The 13,348-nt window shown below is 47.0% G+C and overlaps 2 protein-coding genes across 3 annotated transcripts; one reads left to right on the top strand and one right to left on the bottom strand.

Moving 5' to 3' along the window:
• Positions 1–1,253: 1,253 nt before the first annotated feature.
• plin6 (perilipin 6) lies at positions 1,254–5,492 on the top strand. Its single transcript, XM_068569707.1, has 7 exons — positions 1,254–1,262; positions 1,339–1,525; positions 1,744–1,826; positions 2,246–2,483; positions 2,769–2,953; positions 3,169–3,435; positions 4,557–5,492. The coding sequence occupies exons 1-7, from the start codon at positions 1,254–1,256 to the stop codon at positions 5,073–5,075; spliced, it is 1,488 nt and encodes a 495-aa protein (XP_068425808.1). The 3' UTR covers positions 5,076–5,492.
• A 372-nt stretch (positions 5,493–5,864) lies between these two features.
• On the bottom strand, positions 5,865–13,138 carry trim33l (tripartite motif containing 33, like). Of its 2 annotated transcripts, XM_068570828.1 has the most exons (14): positions 12,854–13,138; positions 12,503–12,552; positions 12,272–12,404; positions 11,914–12,040; positions 11,560–11,676; positions 11,339–11,453; positions 10,937–11,083; positions 10,726–10,837; positions 9,148–10,307; positions 8,129–8,310; positions 7,626–7,737; positions 7,457–7,513; positions 7,119–7,229; positions 5,865–6,349 (listed from the first exon to the last, which is right to left on the bottom strand). In XM_068570828.1, exons 2-14 carry the CDS (start codon positions 12,530–12,532, stop codon positions 6,005–6,007), a joined length of 2,748 nt encoding a protein of 915 aa, XP_068426929.1. In that variant the 5' UTR covers positions 12,533–12,552; positions 12,854–13,138; the 3' UTR covers positions 5,865–6,004. The 2 variants fall into 2 exon arrangements, with proteins under 2 accessions (XP_068426929.1, XP_068426928.1); XM_068570827.1 differs by lacking the exon at positions 12,854–13,138 and having other exon boundaries at positions 12,503–12,779.
• Between the last annotated feature and the right edge of the window lie 210 nt (positions 13,139–13,348).

Here is a 13,348-nt window from a genome sequence, read left to right as displayed (position 1 = left end):
TGTGTGCGTCAGCGTGTGTGTGTCTTGCTGAATGACTTCATTGAGAACACGTAATAATTGATTCGTCGCTGTGACATCACAGCACTCGTCAGCCAATCAGGTCGCTGCTCTGGTCCAGAAAGCCGCTCCCTGACTCTTTATGAGCCAGCCACGACGTCTGAGTCTTCATCGTTGTCTTCATCGTCGTCTTCATCTCTTCAGCTGCTTCATCGCCTCTCGAGCCTCTCTAATGGGGTAAATATTCTTTTGGTTTTTATTGATCAAACTACAAATTCGTCTTTCAGTTTAGACAACTTATTTTAGTTTACTTTCTAATTGTTACGTTGAACATTTTCATCCTTAAAATTCATAAATATCCCCGAAAAAATGAGTTAACATGTTTTTGCCTTTATGTATTTTAATGTTTGTGTATTTCTATTTGTATTTTAGTGCTGATGGTTTAGGTCCTGAGGGGGCGGGGCTTCAGCTTCTTTCTTGATTTTAATTATTTTTGTTTCTTTAAATCTCATGAAAGAAGTTTTCTTTTGTCTCATTTACAATTTCATTCTTCAGGTTGAACTCTGAATATTTTAAATATTTTCTCTGTGACCGGTTGTTTCTTCTTCATCATCATCATCTTTTAAACCATTTTTTTACAGTGTACTTTTGCATCGACGTTAAAAGACGTCTCAACGGCTGAGAGACGATCGCCTGAAAAAATATTAACGATTCATAACGTTGCAAAATGTTCTGCTTTTAGGATTTTCTCACAAACAAACAAACTTGTTGTGAGATTAATCATTATGAAAGAATCAATTGATTGGTGACGCTTCCTCTCAGTGGGCGTGGACCAGAACAGAGCCTTCTTTGTTCTCTTCTTCGTCGTCTTCCTAGTCTTCCTGGTCTTACTGGTCTTACTGGTCTTACTGGACTTGTAGTCTTGTAGTCTTTAGGTCTTTGTGGTCTTGTGACAGCTGACTTCTTCGTGGAGTCTGAACTCTGCTCTTGTTTGTTCCTCAGATTTGGAGAAGGAGAAATGTCTGAGCGTCAACATCATGAGGTGACTCAGTCTGTACACACACACACACACACACACACACACACATACACACACACACACATTACAAACACACAAGTTCATATATACAAATAAGATTATTAATGTATCACTTTTACTTTGAAAAATCTCCAAATTGATACAATAACAGTATTTTTACAGCGTGGGAAGAGTACTTTTACATAATACTTGGGCGGCCTCAGAGTACTAGTGCTCCATGGCATCAGTACTCGGAGTACTAGTACCACGTGGTATCAGTACTCAGAGTACTTGTACTACATGGTATCTGTGTTGCGTTGCAGTCCAGCGCCGTGCTGCGGGTCTCCGCTCTGCCTCTGGTGAGCTCGGCGCTGCAGTCGGTGTCGTCGGCGTACTGCGAGGTCAAAGGTCGCTACCCGCTGCTGCGGCTGGTGGGCGGAGCCGCAGAGGTCGGGGTCAGCGTCGCCATGACGAGAGCCACGCCCCTCCTCCAGAGTCTAGAGCCGCAGAGTACGTGTGTATAAATACTACCACAAGTACTGATGCTACTACTACTACTACTACTACTAATACAAATACTACTACTACCTCCACTATTGATACTGCTGAGTTCTGTTGATGCGCCTCAAAGTACACATAGATAAATCCTGCTGTAAATAATACATACTACTAGTACTCTTACTGCTGGTACTGCTAGTACTCCTGATACTTGTACTTTCTGTCTTCAGTTGAAGTCGCCAACAGTTTCGCTCTCGTTGGTCTCGACCGTCTGGAGAAAAACTTCCCGATCCTGAACCAATCAACAGAAGAGGTGTGTTTACCATGTGATCAATGTTTACTATCTGATCAATATTTACCATGTGATCAATGTTTACTATCTGATCAATATTTACCATGTGATCAATATGTATTATCTGACCAATATTTACTACTTGATCCATATTTTTTGATCAACAGATTCATTATCCAGTATTGATCAAGTATTGATCATCAGAATCTATTATCTAATAACTATTTATTGATCATCAGGATATATTATGTAATAACTTTATTGATCGTTCAGATTACTATCTCTAATAGTCCTCTCGTGACTCACCAAAGGGGCGTGGCCTCGAGCTCCAAAAGTGACTAATAAGGGGTGTGGCGTCCAGCTCCCCTGATGATTTACCAAAGAGGCGTGGCCTCCAGCTCCCCCAGTGACTAATAAAGGGGCGTGGTTTGCTTCCCCAGGTGCTGGGCCACCTGAAGGACGGCTTCCTGCTGACGCTGGACGACGTGCAGCTGTGGCTGGTGGACGGGCTAGACGGCGCTCTGGACCGGCTGGAGCGGCTGCAAGACGGCGCGCTGGCCGCCATGCGGCAGCTGCAGGACACCCAGGTGGGCCGCGCCGCTGCCACGGGGCTGGACGATGCCTTGACCCGCCTGGAGGACGCCACGGCCCGCTACCTGCCGTTGCCGCCCACGCTGCGTGAGTACACACACCTGAGACGCACAACTGTACACACACCTGTACACACTCCTGAGACACACACCTGAGACTCACACTTTACACTGTTAAATCTAAGAGCCAATCAGCTCTCTGATGTGGAGAAATCCCATCATACACTGGGGCGAGAAGCCAGTCGGGATCAAGTGGGACACAAATCTACCCAGAATTCTTTGTGATCAGTCCAACCAGCTCCTGTGTTGGTTTCAGTTTGACGTTGAAGATATTGATGATGATGATGAGGTGTTCTGCTCTTTGTGTCCTCAGGGCGGGAGTGGGAGATGAAGGTGCAGGAGTATGAGGACGAGGATGAGGAGGACGGGGAGCCCAGCCTGTGGACGAGGGTCCGCAGCCTGCTGCTGAACCTCAGCCTGCAGCTCTACCACCGCTTCATGAAGCTCAGGGATGCGTTGCAGAGAGCCCTGACAACCAGCGGGGGCGTTCTGGCGCAGGTGGGACGCTGCTGATTCTTCTTCTTCTTCTTCTTCTTCTTCTTCATGATGAAGTTTGATTATGTTTCTGGTCTCAAACTGTCCCGAGCCTTTATGGTAAAACCAGTCCTCCCAGTTTAACCACGACAGGAAGTGGTGGGGCCCTCAGGGGCCCAGAAGGCCTCTCTCCCTCCGGCCCCGGTATGTGACCTCCTTATCCCCCTGCCTCCCTGCAGGTGGGTCTGGGTCGGGTCTTGGAGCTGGTGGGCGAGCTGCTGCAGTACCTGCAGAGCCTGCTGGTGGCGCTGGTGTATCGAACAGAGAACCTGCGGGAGCTGACCGTGGGCGGAGTCAGGAGCCGGGCGGCCATGTTGGCCGAGCTCCGCCCCCTCCGTCAGATCAGAGAGCTGCCGATTCAGGTGCAGACGCTGCTGGGGGACCTGCAGGACCTCTCCAAGATCCTGCTACAGCTGGTAATCAACGCCACGCCTCTCTACAACATGGTGAGACACACACACACACACACCTGAGACACACACATACACACACACACCTGAGACACACCTATACACACACACAGCTACACACACCTGAGACACACCTATACACACACAGCTACACACACCTACACACAGCTACACACACCTACACACAGCTGAGACACACCTACACAACCCTGAGACACATCTCTACACACCTACACACACGTGGGACACGCCTACACACACCTAAGACGAATCTCCACACATCTGAGAGACAGACACCTGAAACACTGTTGTGAAAAATGTCTGTCTTTCAGGAGGAGAGTTTAAGTTCTCGATTAATATAAAATGAACCGAGTTCTAGACGGAATCACAGCGCCCGGTCGTTTCTTTAGCTGCACGCGAAGGAAAGTTTCAGATACGAACCTCAGTGAGCTGTGGAAAAGTCTTCAACGTTACAGTGTAACATGAGATTTATAGACGCTTAGGCGTCCATCTGTGGCTCACAGATGACGACAGAGAAGAAGCGTGCAGCTCTGATTGCACACCATATAAGGACTGAGAAGGAGTAAAACAAGACAGTGTATATGTTTGACCACATAAGGAAGAGGAAGACAAGCTCATGTGTAGGTCTAACATCATACCATATAAGGAATTAGGAAGAGTGAAGAGCATCTTATGAGACAAGGACCAAAGAAGATCATGTGTACGTTTAGATACATACACCATACATGTTACAACAGATTTTGCCATTACACCACACACACACACCTGAGACACAAAACATATGAAGTGAGGGGAGAGGACCCGGTCCTTACACCTTGGCCTGTTCATGATGAAATACAACTGCAGATGTAAAAACACTGACAGTAACACAACCAGCCAGCGTCATCAGTAAATCCACCAGCAAGTCCCAGATTCTAGGTTCTATCTTCTTCTTCTTGGGTTTTAAATCGGGTGGAATCCAACAAAAGGTTTGAGATTCATTGTGATTCTGTTTAGCTAAGCTAGGTTAATAGTATTTGTGCTAAGCTAACAGTCTTTGTGCTAAGATAGGCTAACAGTATTTGCGCTAGGCTAACAGTCTTAGTGCTAAGCTACGCTAAAGCATCCCGTGATGAGACTCTGACCTGGTCTTGTAGCTCCAGCAGCCGTCCCCCCAGGAGGTCGAGGACTTCCTGAACCAGGAGGAGGTAGCGGCCGACAGCTCTTCTCGCCGCAGCTCGGCCAACAACCTGTTCCTGAAGGCTATGGACGGCCGTCCTCGCCGCCGCCGCAGCCTCTACTCGCGCGCCACCCGGAGCCCTTTGAGCCCCCAGAGCCCGGACGCCCTCAGCAGCGGCCGCCGCCGCTCCAGCTCCAAGGACGTGCCGACACCGGACGCCCTCAGCAGCGCCCGCCGCCGCTCTAGCGCCAAGGACCTGCCGACCCCAGACGCCCCCAGTGGCCGCCGCCGGTCCAGCGTCAAGGACCTGTTGACCCCGGAGGCCGAGGACCTCAAGATGGCGTCCGACGCCGCCGCTGTCCTCCGCCGGCCGTCCGCCACCGAGCTGCTGCTTGCGCCGCTTAAACAGTTTGTGTCCCAGAGCCAGAAGGCCTTCGAGTACCTGAGCCCCAACAGCCTGGACCACACCACGGAGGAGGACGACGACGACTGCTAAACGCCACGAGGCTCCTGCTGCCGCCAGTTTGTTCGCTCCACAGCGGAGATGAAATCTGTTAACGGTTCATAAACCTGCAGGTTTCATTTTACATCAACAAAAACTTTCAGAGTCTCTAATGTAAACGATGCCTCAACAAATCTATACTATATCCATATATACGTGTCAATGTTTATAATACATTGACTGTAAAACCTTGAGGAAATGGTTGCACGGTTCTTCTTCCTCCTCCTCCTCCTCCTCCTCCTCCTTTTCTTCCTTCTCCAAACGTGTTTCTTTACTTTTTGTTTCTTTATTTCTGTCAGTGAGTTTAAACTTGTTTGTGTAGTTTTGGTTGAGAAGAGAATGTTCCTTAAGGATTAAAACATTATAGATTTCATCTGTATGTTATTGATCATCTTTTAAATAAAGCTAAAAACAGATTGTAACAGATTTTTAGATTAAAGTCAAACATTTAACTAATATATATATATACATATTCTAATATATTCTAACATTTGTGTTTTTGTTTGCGACAACGTAATAAAGCTTTTGGACTCTGCAGCTTCACTTTAAATGTTTTTAATTTCTGCATAAGCTAATCGTTTTAACAGTTTTAACAACAGTTAGTCAGACTATTGTTATGTTCCACTCTGACTATTAGAGTCCGTCTGTAACATAACAACCGTCTGACGGTTATATTACAGTCTAACTCGAATATTGTAAGAGTTGAAAACAAGTTAAATAAACTCAACTAAAAACATGTTTATCACAAACTAATGTGGTTACCTCGTAAAAAATGAAAATCTTTTAAAAATTATTTAGAAAGTTGTTTATTACAAAAAATAGTAAATCTTTATGAATAAAGTTCAATACAAAACTATTCATGAAATCCACATTAAGAGTCGAGTAGACCAGCTTCACTGGATGGGATTCACATCTTTGAAACTTCAGTTCCCAGAATGCCCGGCTGGCGTGTTGTGCTCTGCGTTGCTCGTTTTTGTCCTCTTGGACCGGGGGGGTTGCATCTGATCCAGAAGGTCCTTCAGCCGCTTCCTCGCCTTCTTCATGTTGGACCCTCTAGTGGTGGGCCCTTGCTGGTCCTTCGGTTTGACCTCTGACTCCTGTGGCCCCTGAGGGCCCTCGGTGACCTTCAGTCCATCGGACGTGCTGGAGCTGAACAGCGGTGCGGCCGCGGCTTTTCCTTCAACGGTGATTCTGCTGCTCGGCGCCATGTTTTCTGAGGCTAAGCCGCTCTGGAGGTTCTCCTTCAGTCGGTTCAGAACGTCGTCACCCTGGAAACGGAGAGGAGGCTAAGCGACCAATCAGGTGATCAGGATGAAACAAAAACAACGTTCATCTGTTTATGATTCATCAAGATATTCCTCCATGATGAACTGTCATGATGTTTGAAGTGTAAAGTAAAAGCTAACGTTAGCATAGAGGAACTCAGCCAGGTCACATGACCTCATGTCATAGAGCAACGGTCCCCAACCTTTTTTGGGCCACGGACCGGTTTTGTGTCAGACAATATTTTCAGGGACCGGCCTTCACGCTTTGTGTAATAAATATGATGTAATAAATATGCTTCACAAAGACAAGATGTTTGAATTAGAGGCAGGTTTTCAGAGCTTTTTTGGCGATCTCAGGATATTCTGCCTTGATTTTAGACCAGAGTACCGGCAGAGTTGAAGCAGTAGCAGCAGTTTTTGGGGTAATGTATGTCAAGAAGCTCAGACGCAAAGATGGATGTATCCGGTCCTTTTTCAAAATAAAACATTTTCCCGACTTGTTTTTTTTCTTTAAAAAAAATGTTTTTTTTTAACTTAAAAAAAAAATTCATTCATTCTTTCTGGTCTTTCTGGCTGCGGCCCGGTACCAGTCCGCAGGTCGGTTGGTACCGACCCGCGGACTGGTACCGGGCCGCAGCCCGGGGGTTGGGGGACCGGTGTTATAGAGGAACTTTTTTTTTTGCACCAATGTGATGAAGTGCTTTCTTTAATTACGAAACAGAACCCTGGAGAAAGTGGACATCCCATAATGCAGTGCGTTAGTGATCTTTACCTGCGCAGCATCAGGAAACAGACTCCAGGCGTCGGACATAAACTCTGCAGCGCTTTTATAAGTCGGAGAGCGGCGCAGAGACAGACGCTCTGACATCACGGACAGCTGAGACTGGAGACAGGATGACATCATCATCATCATTAACACCCTCATCTTCATCAGTGAGCCTCTATTACAGCTCAACCTGCTAGTAATGATACTGTGCTGCAATACCACACTGTGAATACTGACACGTTACCGTAGTTAAATTGTTACTAACACATTAACATAGTTACATTGTTACTAAAACATTACCATAGTTAGATTCATTCATGTGTGTATTGACGGGAGGAACTGACCTGAGGCAGGTGCTCGCATCCTTCCACCTTCATCTGCAGCAGCAGCCGCTCACAGCGCTGAGGTTCACAACACAAAGCTAACTTTAACTTCGCCAGAACAACGACGTCACAGTATGTAGAACGCTGGATGTAATATATACATAAAAATATACATATCAAGGACTCTCACCCTCTGGTCCTGCAGGCTGAGGCAGGGACTCGGAGGTCGTGGTGGTCTGTCGGAGCTGAAGGGGTCTGAGGGGTCAAGCAGGTCCTGACACAGAGAGCAGATCCACTCGGACCTGAAGGAAACGCCACACTGGGATTGGTCTGACCCTTCAGTCTGAACCTCTGCTTCACATTCGGCTTTCAGGTCAGCTTTAATGTGAACTGTCTGGAGAGGATGTCTTTAACTAGATATTACATCAATATCCTGATATGAGACGAGATATGAAAAACTTCCCGTTGGTTCTTCTTTGGTTGATTTAAAAGGTTAAACCCTTTATATCTCAATAGTTTCATCTATAACCCTTGTATATCTGAATGCTTTCATCCATAACCCCTTTATATTCCAATGGTTTCATCTAGAACCCTTCTAGATCACAATGGTTTCATCTAGAAAGAGGACAGGAGGGAAGGACCAGGTGTGATGATGAACAGATGGTTAACAGCTTATCAGTGGTTGACACTCACTGGATGGCGGGGCCCACAGGAGGCTCGTGGCAGTGCCGGTGGAACCCTCGGCCACAGAAGGAGCAGATGATGGAGCCGTTGGGCGCCCGGCAGGCGGAGCAGGACACCGTCACCAGAGTCATGGGGGAGTCCGGAGACGAGGGCAGCTCAGTGATGATGTCATCATCCTCACCTGCTTGGGGCTGTGGCGGCAGAGTGGAACAAGTAGATGACTGAAATGCTGCCTGGTCATCAGTAGCACTACTGCCCCAGTGCATGCTGGGAGGCTGAGACACACGCCACAAATAACTGGAGTCAATGATTAGCACAATAAACTCCACCCGCGTTAAGTCTATGTTAAAATAAGAGCGCACTGCTTTCCAAGAACAGATTATTGAGAAGTCTGAGAACACGACTGTATAAGTACTCTCACTGCTATAAAGGAGTACTTTTATGATTTACTTGTAGATTATACAAACAAGTGAAGCAGGAAATCAATCGTGTATATATTGATCAGTACGATGTGTTCCTATTGTACCTGATGGTTCTGCTGCATAAATGTGTTGCATTTGAACTCCTTTAAGTCCTGTTGTCTAGTTTATTCTGCACCCATGCATTCTGTTCTATAAGATCTTCACACGTTTGCAGCGTCCTGTGAGAACCACATAAGGAAAAGAAAATATAACTGGCCCATCGTTAAATCCAGGTGGACGTTTGTGCTTAATTCGAAGAAAGTCCCACCAGTTGTTTCTGAGATATGGACCAAAGTAAACAGAAACATACATCAAGTTCTTTTGGAACCAGAAGTGTTACCTGTATTATCCACTAGGATGCTAATACTAGTGAGCTGTAACACTCATATTTATTCTCTATAATATAAAGCCCTGCTCCTCTGTGAAACCAGAGGGACTAGAACACATCTCGTACTGAATAACTTATGTTATTATGACATCATTCATGAAAAAGTTTAACTTCTTTGATAAAGTTTGTTGTTTAAAACCCTCTGAGCGCCGCCCTCCCCTCGACATGAACTACTTTACCTCAGTGTCTTCTCTCATCTCCTTCAGGTAAATCTCATCTTCGGCCTCACCGGGAACCAGAACGAACCGAGGGTTGGGACGTCCAGGATGGGGCGGAGTTACGGGGAGCCTGAACAGAGACACTCTGGGCTGCCATTGGCTCAGAATATAGTGTGGGTGTCCAATCACAGAACACGGTTTTGAAACCGATACTTCAGGTACATTTTTAGGTTCTGTATCCGATGGTACGAAAGGTACAAGTTCAGGTTCCCCTGCTGGTGCAGGTTCTTCAGACACAGTGGATGTCGGTTCGTTCTCTGCGGGTTCCGGCCGCCTCGCTGCGACCGGCTGGAGGCTGCGATCGCAGGCGGAGTCGGCCACCGCCCTGACCACAGGGTTCTGCTGCTGGTCTTTCGGAGAATAAGAAGGATGGCCGATATTGGGTGTGAGGCGCTGCTCGGAGGATGGAGGGCTGCTGGTTGTGGCGAAGCAGACACCCTTCAGGGGTTGACGTGGCGCCGGGCCACTCGGTCCGCCGTAGTCCGGGTTCAGTTTCCTCTTCTTTCCATCGGTTGTACCTGGAAGCGCCTCAGGGCTGATATCTCCCATCAGGCTCTTCTGGTTTCTCGGCCAGGTGTTTTCAGGTGAAATCTTAGTGAGCAGCTTGGGAAACGGAGGCGTAACTGACAAAAGGGTAAAGCAGGACGTGGTCTGAATGTCGTGCGGCAGGGCAGTGCTGGACTTGTTCTGGTTCTGGGCGGCGGTCGGTTTGTTCACAGCCAGTGAGGGCTCGACCGGTTTGAGGACCGGAGACGGATCTGATGAGAGGGAGAGGTTCACTGGAGAAGGAGTTTCTAGCTTCGACAAATGTTTTGCATGGTTGACTGGGCCAGATGAGTCTTCGTTGCCGATGTTCCCGTTCTGAGGAACGGTCCCGCAGGTGGAGGTGCTTGGACAAACGTTGGAGGGGGAAGGAGAAAGACGCAACTTACTGGACGGAGAATTCGAGGTAGTAGCGGAACAGCCGACTGTAACAGGGGAGTGAGCGGTGGTCCTGGTTTGGGGCTGTGGTCTGTCGGTGGGGAGAAAGGCGGCGGGGGTGGAAGAGGAAGAGGCGGTTGAAGGTTGCCGATTGGTGGTTTGTGAGACGGAGAACGGGATCCATTTGACCTCAAGCATACCTGTAAACATAAACATCAACATCTGGTTGTTTAGAACCAATCAGAAACATAACGTGATGTTAAACATGAGTCCTCATATCGACACAACCTGTTTATATCCCAATGGTTCCATCTAAAACCCTTCGATATCCCAATGGTATAGAATTTACCCTTTATATACCAATGATTTCATCGAGAACCCTTTATATTCCAATGATTTCATCAAAAACCCTTTATATCCCAATGATTTCATCAATAACCCTTTATATCACAATGGTTTCATCTAATAACCCTTTTAGATCTCAATGGTTTCATCTAGAACCTTTTATATCCCAATGGTTTAATCTCGAACCCTTCTATATCTTAATGGTTTCTCCTGGAACCCTTCTGGCTGATGTGACGCAGCTCATCTTACACAGTGGACCAAAAGTCGACTCACCAAAGCGCAGAACGGCCTCCAAAGTCGTCCGGTCCGTGACGACCTTCAGGTTAGACATGACCAGAGGCGGAGACACATCCAGATCCGGACATTCCTTCAGCTGACGGTTGACCTGCCGACAGGGAACACACGAGAACGAGCGCTCCGTAAATTATCCATAAAAAAGGTTCACATCCCTCATTTCTTTAAAAACTAAACACCGCCGTCTCACCTGAGCAGCGTAGGTCACCAGGGTCGACAGGTCGTTGCTGTTTTGGGCTTTTTCGATAAGGTTAGTCATCAACAGTTGGTTCTTCCACAGCTGTATCGTCTTCTTCATCTTCATCTTAATCCGCTCGGACTCCAACAAACTCACCTCCTGCTCAGAAACCCCACGTCACAGGTAAAGAGGAAACACGTCACAGATGTTTAACACATCTATCACAGATCATTAACACATCAATAACACATCTATAACAGATCAATAACAGGCAATCAGAGGATATCAATTAGGAGAGCGAGGAACAAATGGAGGACAGGAAGTGAAGGGAGAAATCTAAAGAGCATCCTGTAAAAACTGATGAGGAACTGAGAGAAGAAGAAGAACAACGATAGAAGAGCAACAACAGTCTACCTCTGCCTGCTTTAAGAACTCCTCCTTCCTCTTCATCAGATGATCCGTGATGAAGCTGAACGACTGATGAAGCTCAGACTGAAGATTACTACGACTTTCAGAGATGTCCTGCAGCCTGAGGAAGAGAAAGAGGAGGAAGAGGAAGAAGAAGATGATCAGGATGATTCATTCATGGATCAATCCTCCTCTTAATGGACTTGTCTCATTGGTCGGTATTCTACCTGGTCTTCATGTCCAGCAAGTTCCGCCTCATTGTGTCTCTCTGCACTGTGATTGGCTGAACCCCCTGCTGCAGCTGCTTCTTCACAGCGGCCAGCGCCTCCTTTACAAACTGATACCTGAGAGGAGGAAGAGGAGGAGGGAGAGGAGGACCGTGGTGATAGAAGCAGTGTGAATAATGATCGTATTGATTGAAGAGTGCTATTGTGGATTATGTTTACTGCTATTACTGTTTATTTTTATTTATTACTTGTTCCTTATTGTACGACTTTCTCTTGCTGCTGTAATCCTTTTCCCCACTAATGAAGGATTATCTTATCTCTCATATATATATATATATGGTCTTTGTGACACACCTGTGGTTCATGTGAGCCGCGAGCTGACAGTCTCTACAGGTGAGCTTGTTACAGGTGAAGCAGTAGAGTTTGAGCGGCTCAGACGGGTGAAGTCTACAGAACTTGACAGGAGGAGTTGAGACGTCTCCTGAAGACAAAGAAAACAAGAGATCATTTCAGAGGCCTGTCTACGCTTCATGTGTTAAAATTGCATTCTCTCTCCTGACCACCAGGGGGCGACTCCTCTGGTTGTATAGAAGTCTATGCTTCATGTGTTAAAGCTGCATTCTCTTTCCTGACCACCAAGGGGAGACTACTCTGGTCTGATCAATAGCCAGAGGCCTGATCAATAGCTAGAGGTCTGATCAATAGGTCTGACCTGCATTTGGCTGGTTCAGGATCCGGTGTGATCTGGTTACCGTCACTCTGCGGTGAGCCATCAGGCAGATGTCACACAGAGCTTCATCACAGTCCAGACACCACCTGGTGGAGGCGGAGCCACAGCTGCAGCCCTGAGGGGAGGAGTCAGCAACAGGTACTTCTACATAAGAAATTACTGCACTCCAGAATCTAGACTTCCTGGTTGGTGTTGAATGTTAGTTTGTTTTACCTGCTGCCGGATTTCTGCTGCTGGATCCATGATAAAGAGACTAGTCTGTCCTGAGAGACAGACAGGTGAGGAGAGAGAGAGACAGACAGGTGAGACGCCATTGAGCAAAGCAATATCTACAGTGTGTAAGTGTAACTTGTTGTTGTAGCAACAACGAGCACGTTGCGTGCGCATGCGCACAATGGGGAAATGGTAGTAGCAGAAATGGAAAAAAACATCTTTCTTGATTAAACATTATTGATCGGATCAACAACGGAACTGTGAAGTAATATTAATACGAGTGTGACGTCATGTTGGTGCGACAGAGTCCATCAGTTTAGTTTGTACTGAACACGTAAAACGTCGGCTCACCGTTCGATCCTGTGACTCCTCTGTTCTCGCGAGACTTTGCCCCCACAAACACGCACACCAAAATAAAGGCTGCAGAAGAAGAAAAACCCAAAATGTCCGTTATTGGTCCAGAGTTCCGCTCGCTCGGGTCGCGTGGCGGTCTGACCGGGTGCGGAACCTGCGGACACCCGGACTGACAAACGCTCTCTCTCTCTCTCTCTCGTTCTCACACACCCACACAGACACACACGCAGACACACACAAAGACACACTAGTTTAGCAGCCACAAGGCCGAGCCTAGCCGACTTCCGGTAGGCTTTTCACAATAAAACACAGCAGTAAAACTCATATTTATACTTCTGTTTTGTACAAATACAGTATGGTCACTATGTTACGTTATTAAATGTGTGTGTGTGTGTGTGTGTGTGTGTGTGTGTGTGTGTGTGTGTGTGTGTGTGTGTGTGTGTGTGTATATATGTATGTATGTATGTGTGTGTGATTGAAGAGTGCTATTGT

This window comes from Clinocottus analis, unplaced genomic scaffold (assembly GCF_023055335.1).
Source record: "Clinocottus analis isolate CAN_PGR_092001 unplaced genomic scaffold, fCliAna1.0.p SCAF_9, whole genome shotgun sequence".
Lineage (NCBI taxonomy): Eukaryota > Metazoa > Chordata > Actinopteri > Perciformes > Cottidae > Clinocottus > Clinocottus analis.
This window is presented reverse-complemented; position numbering and strand designations above follow the sequence as displayed.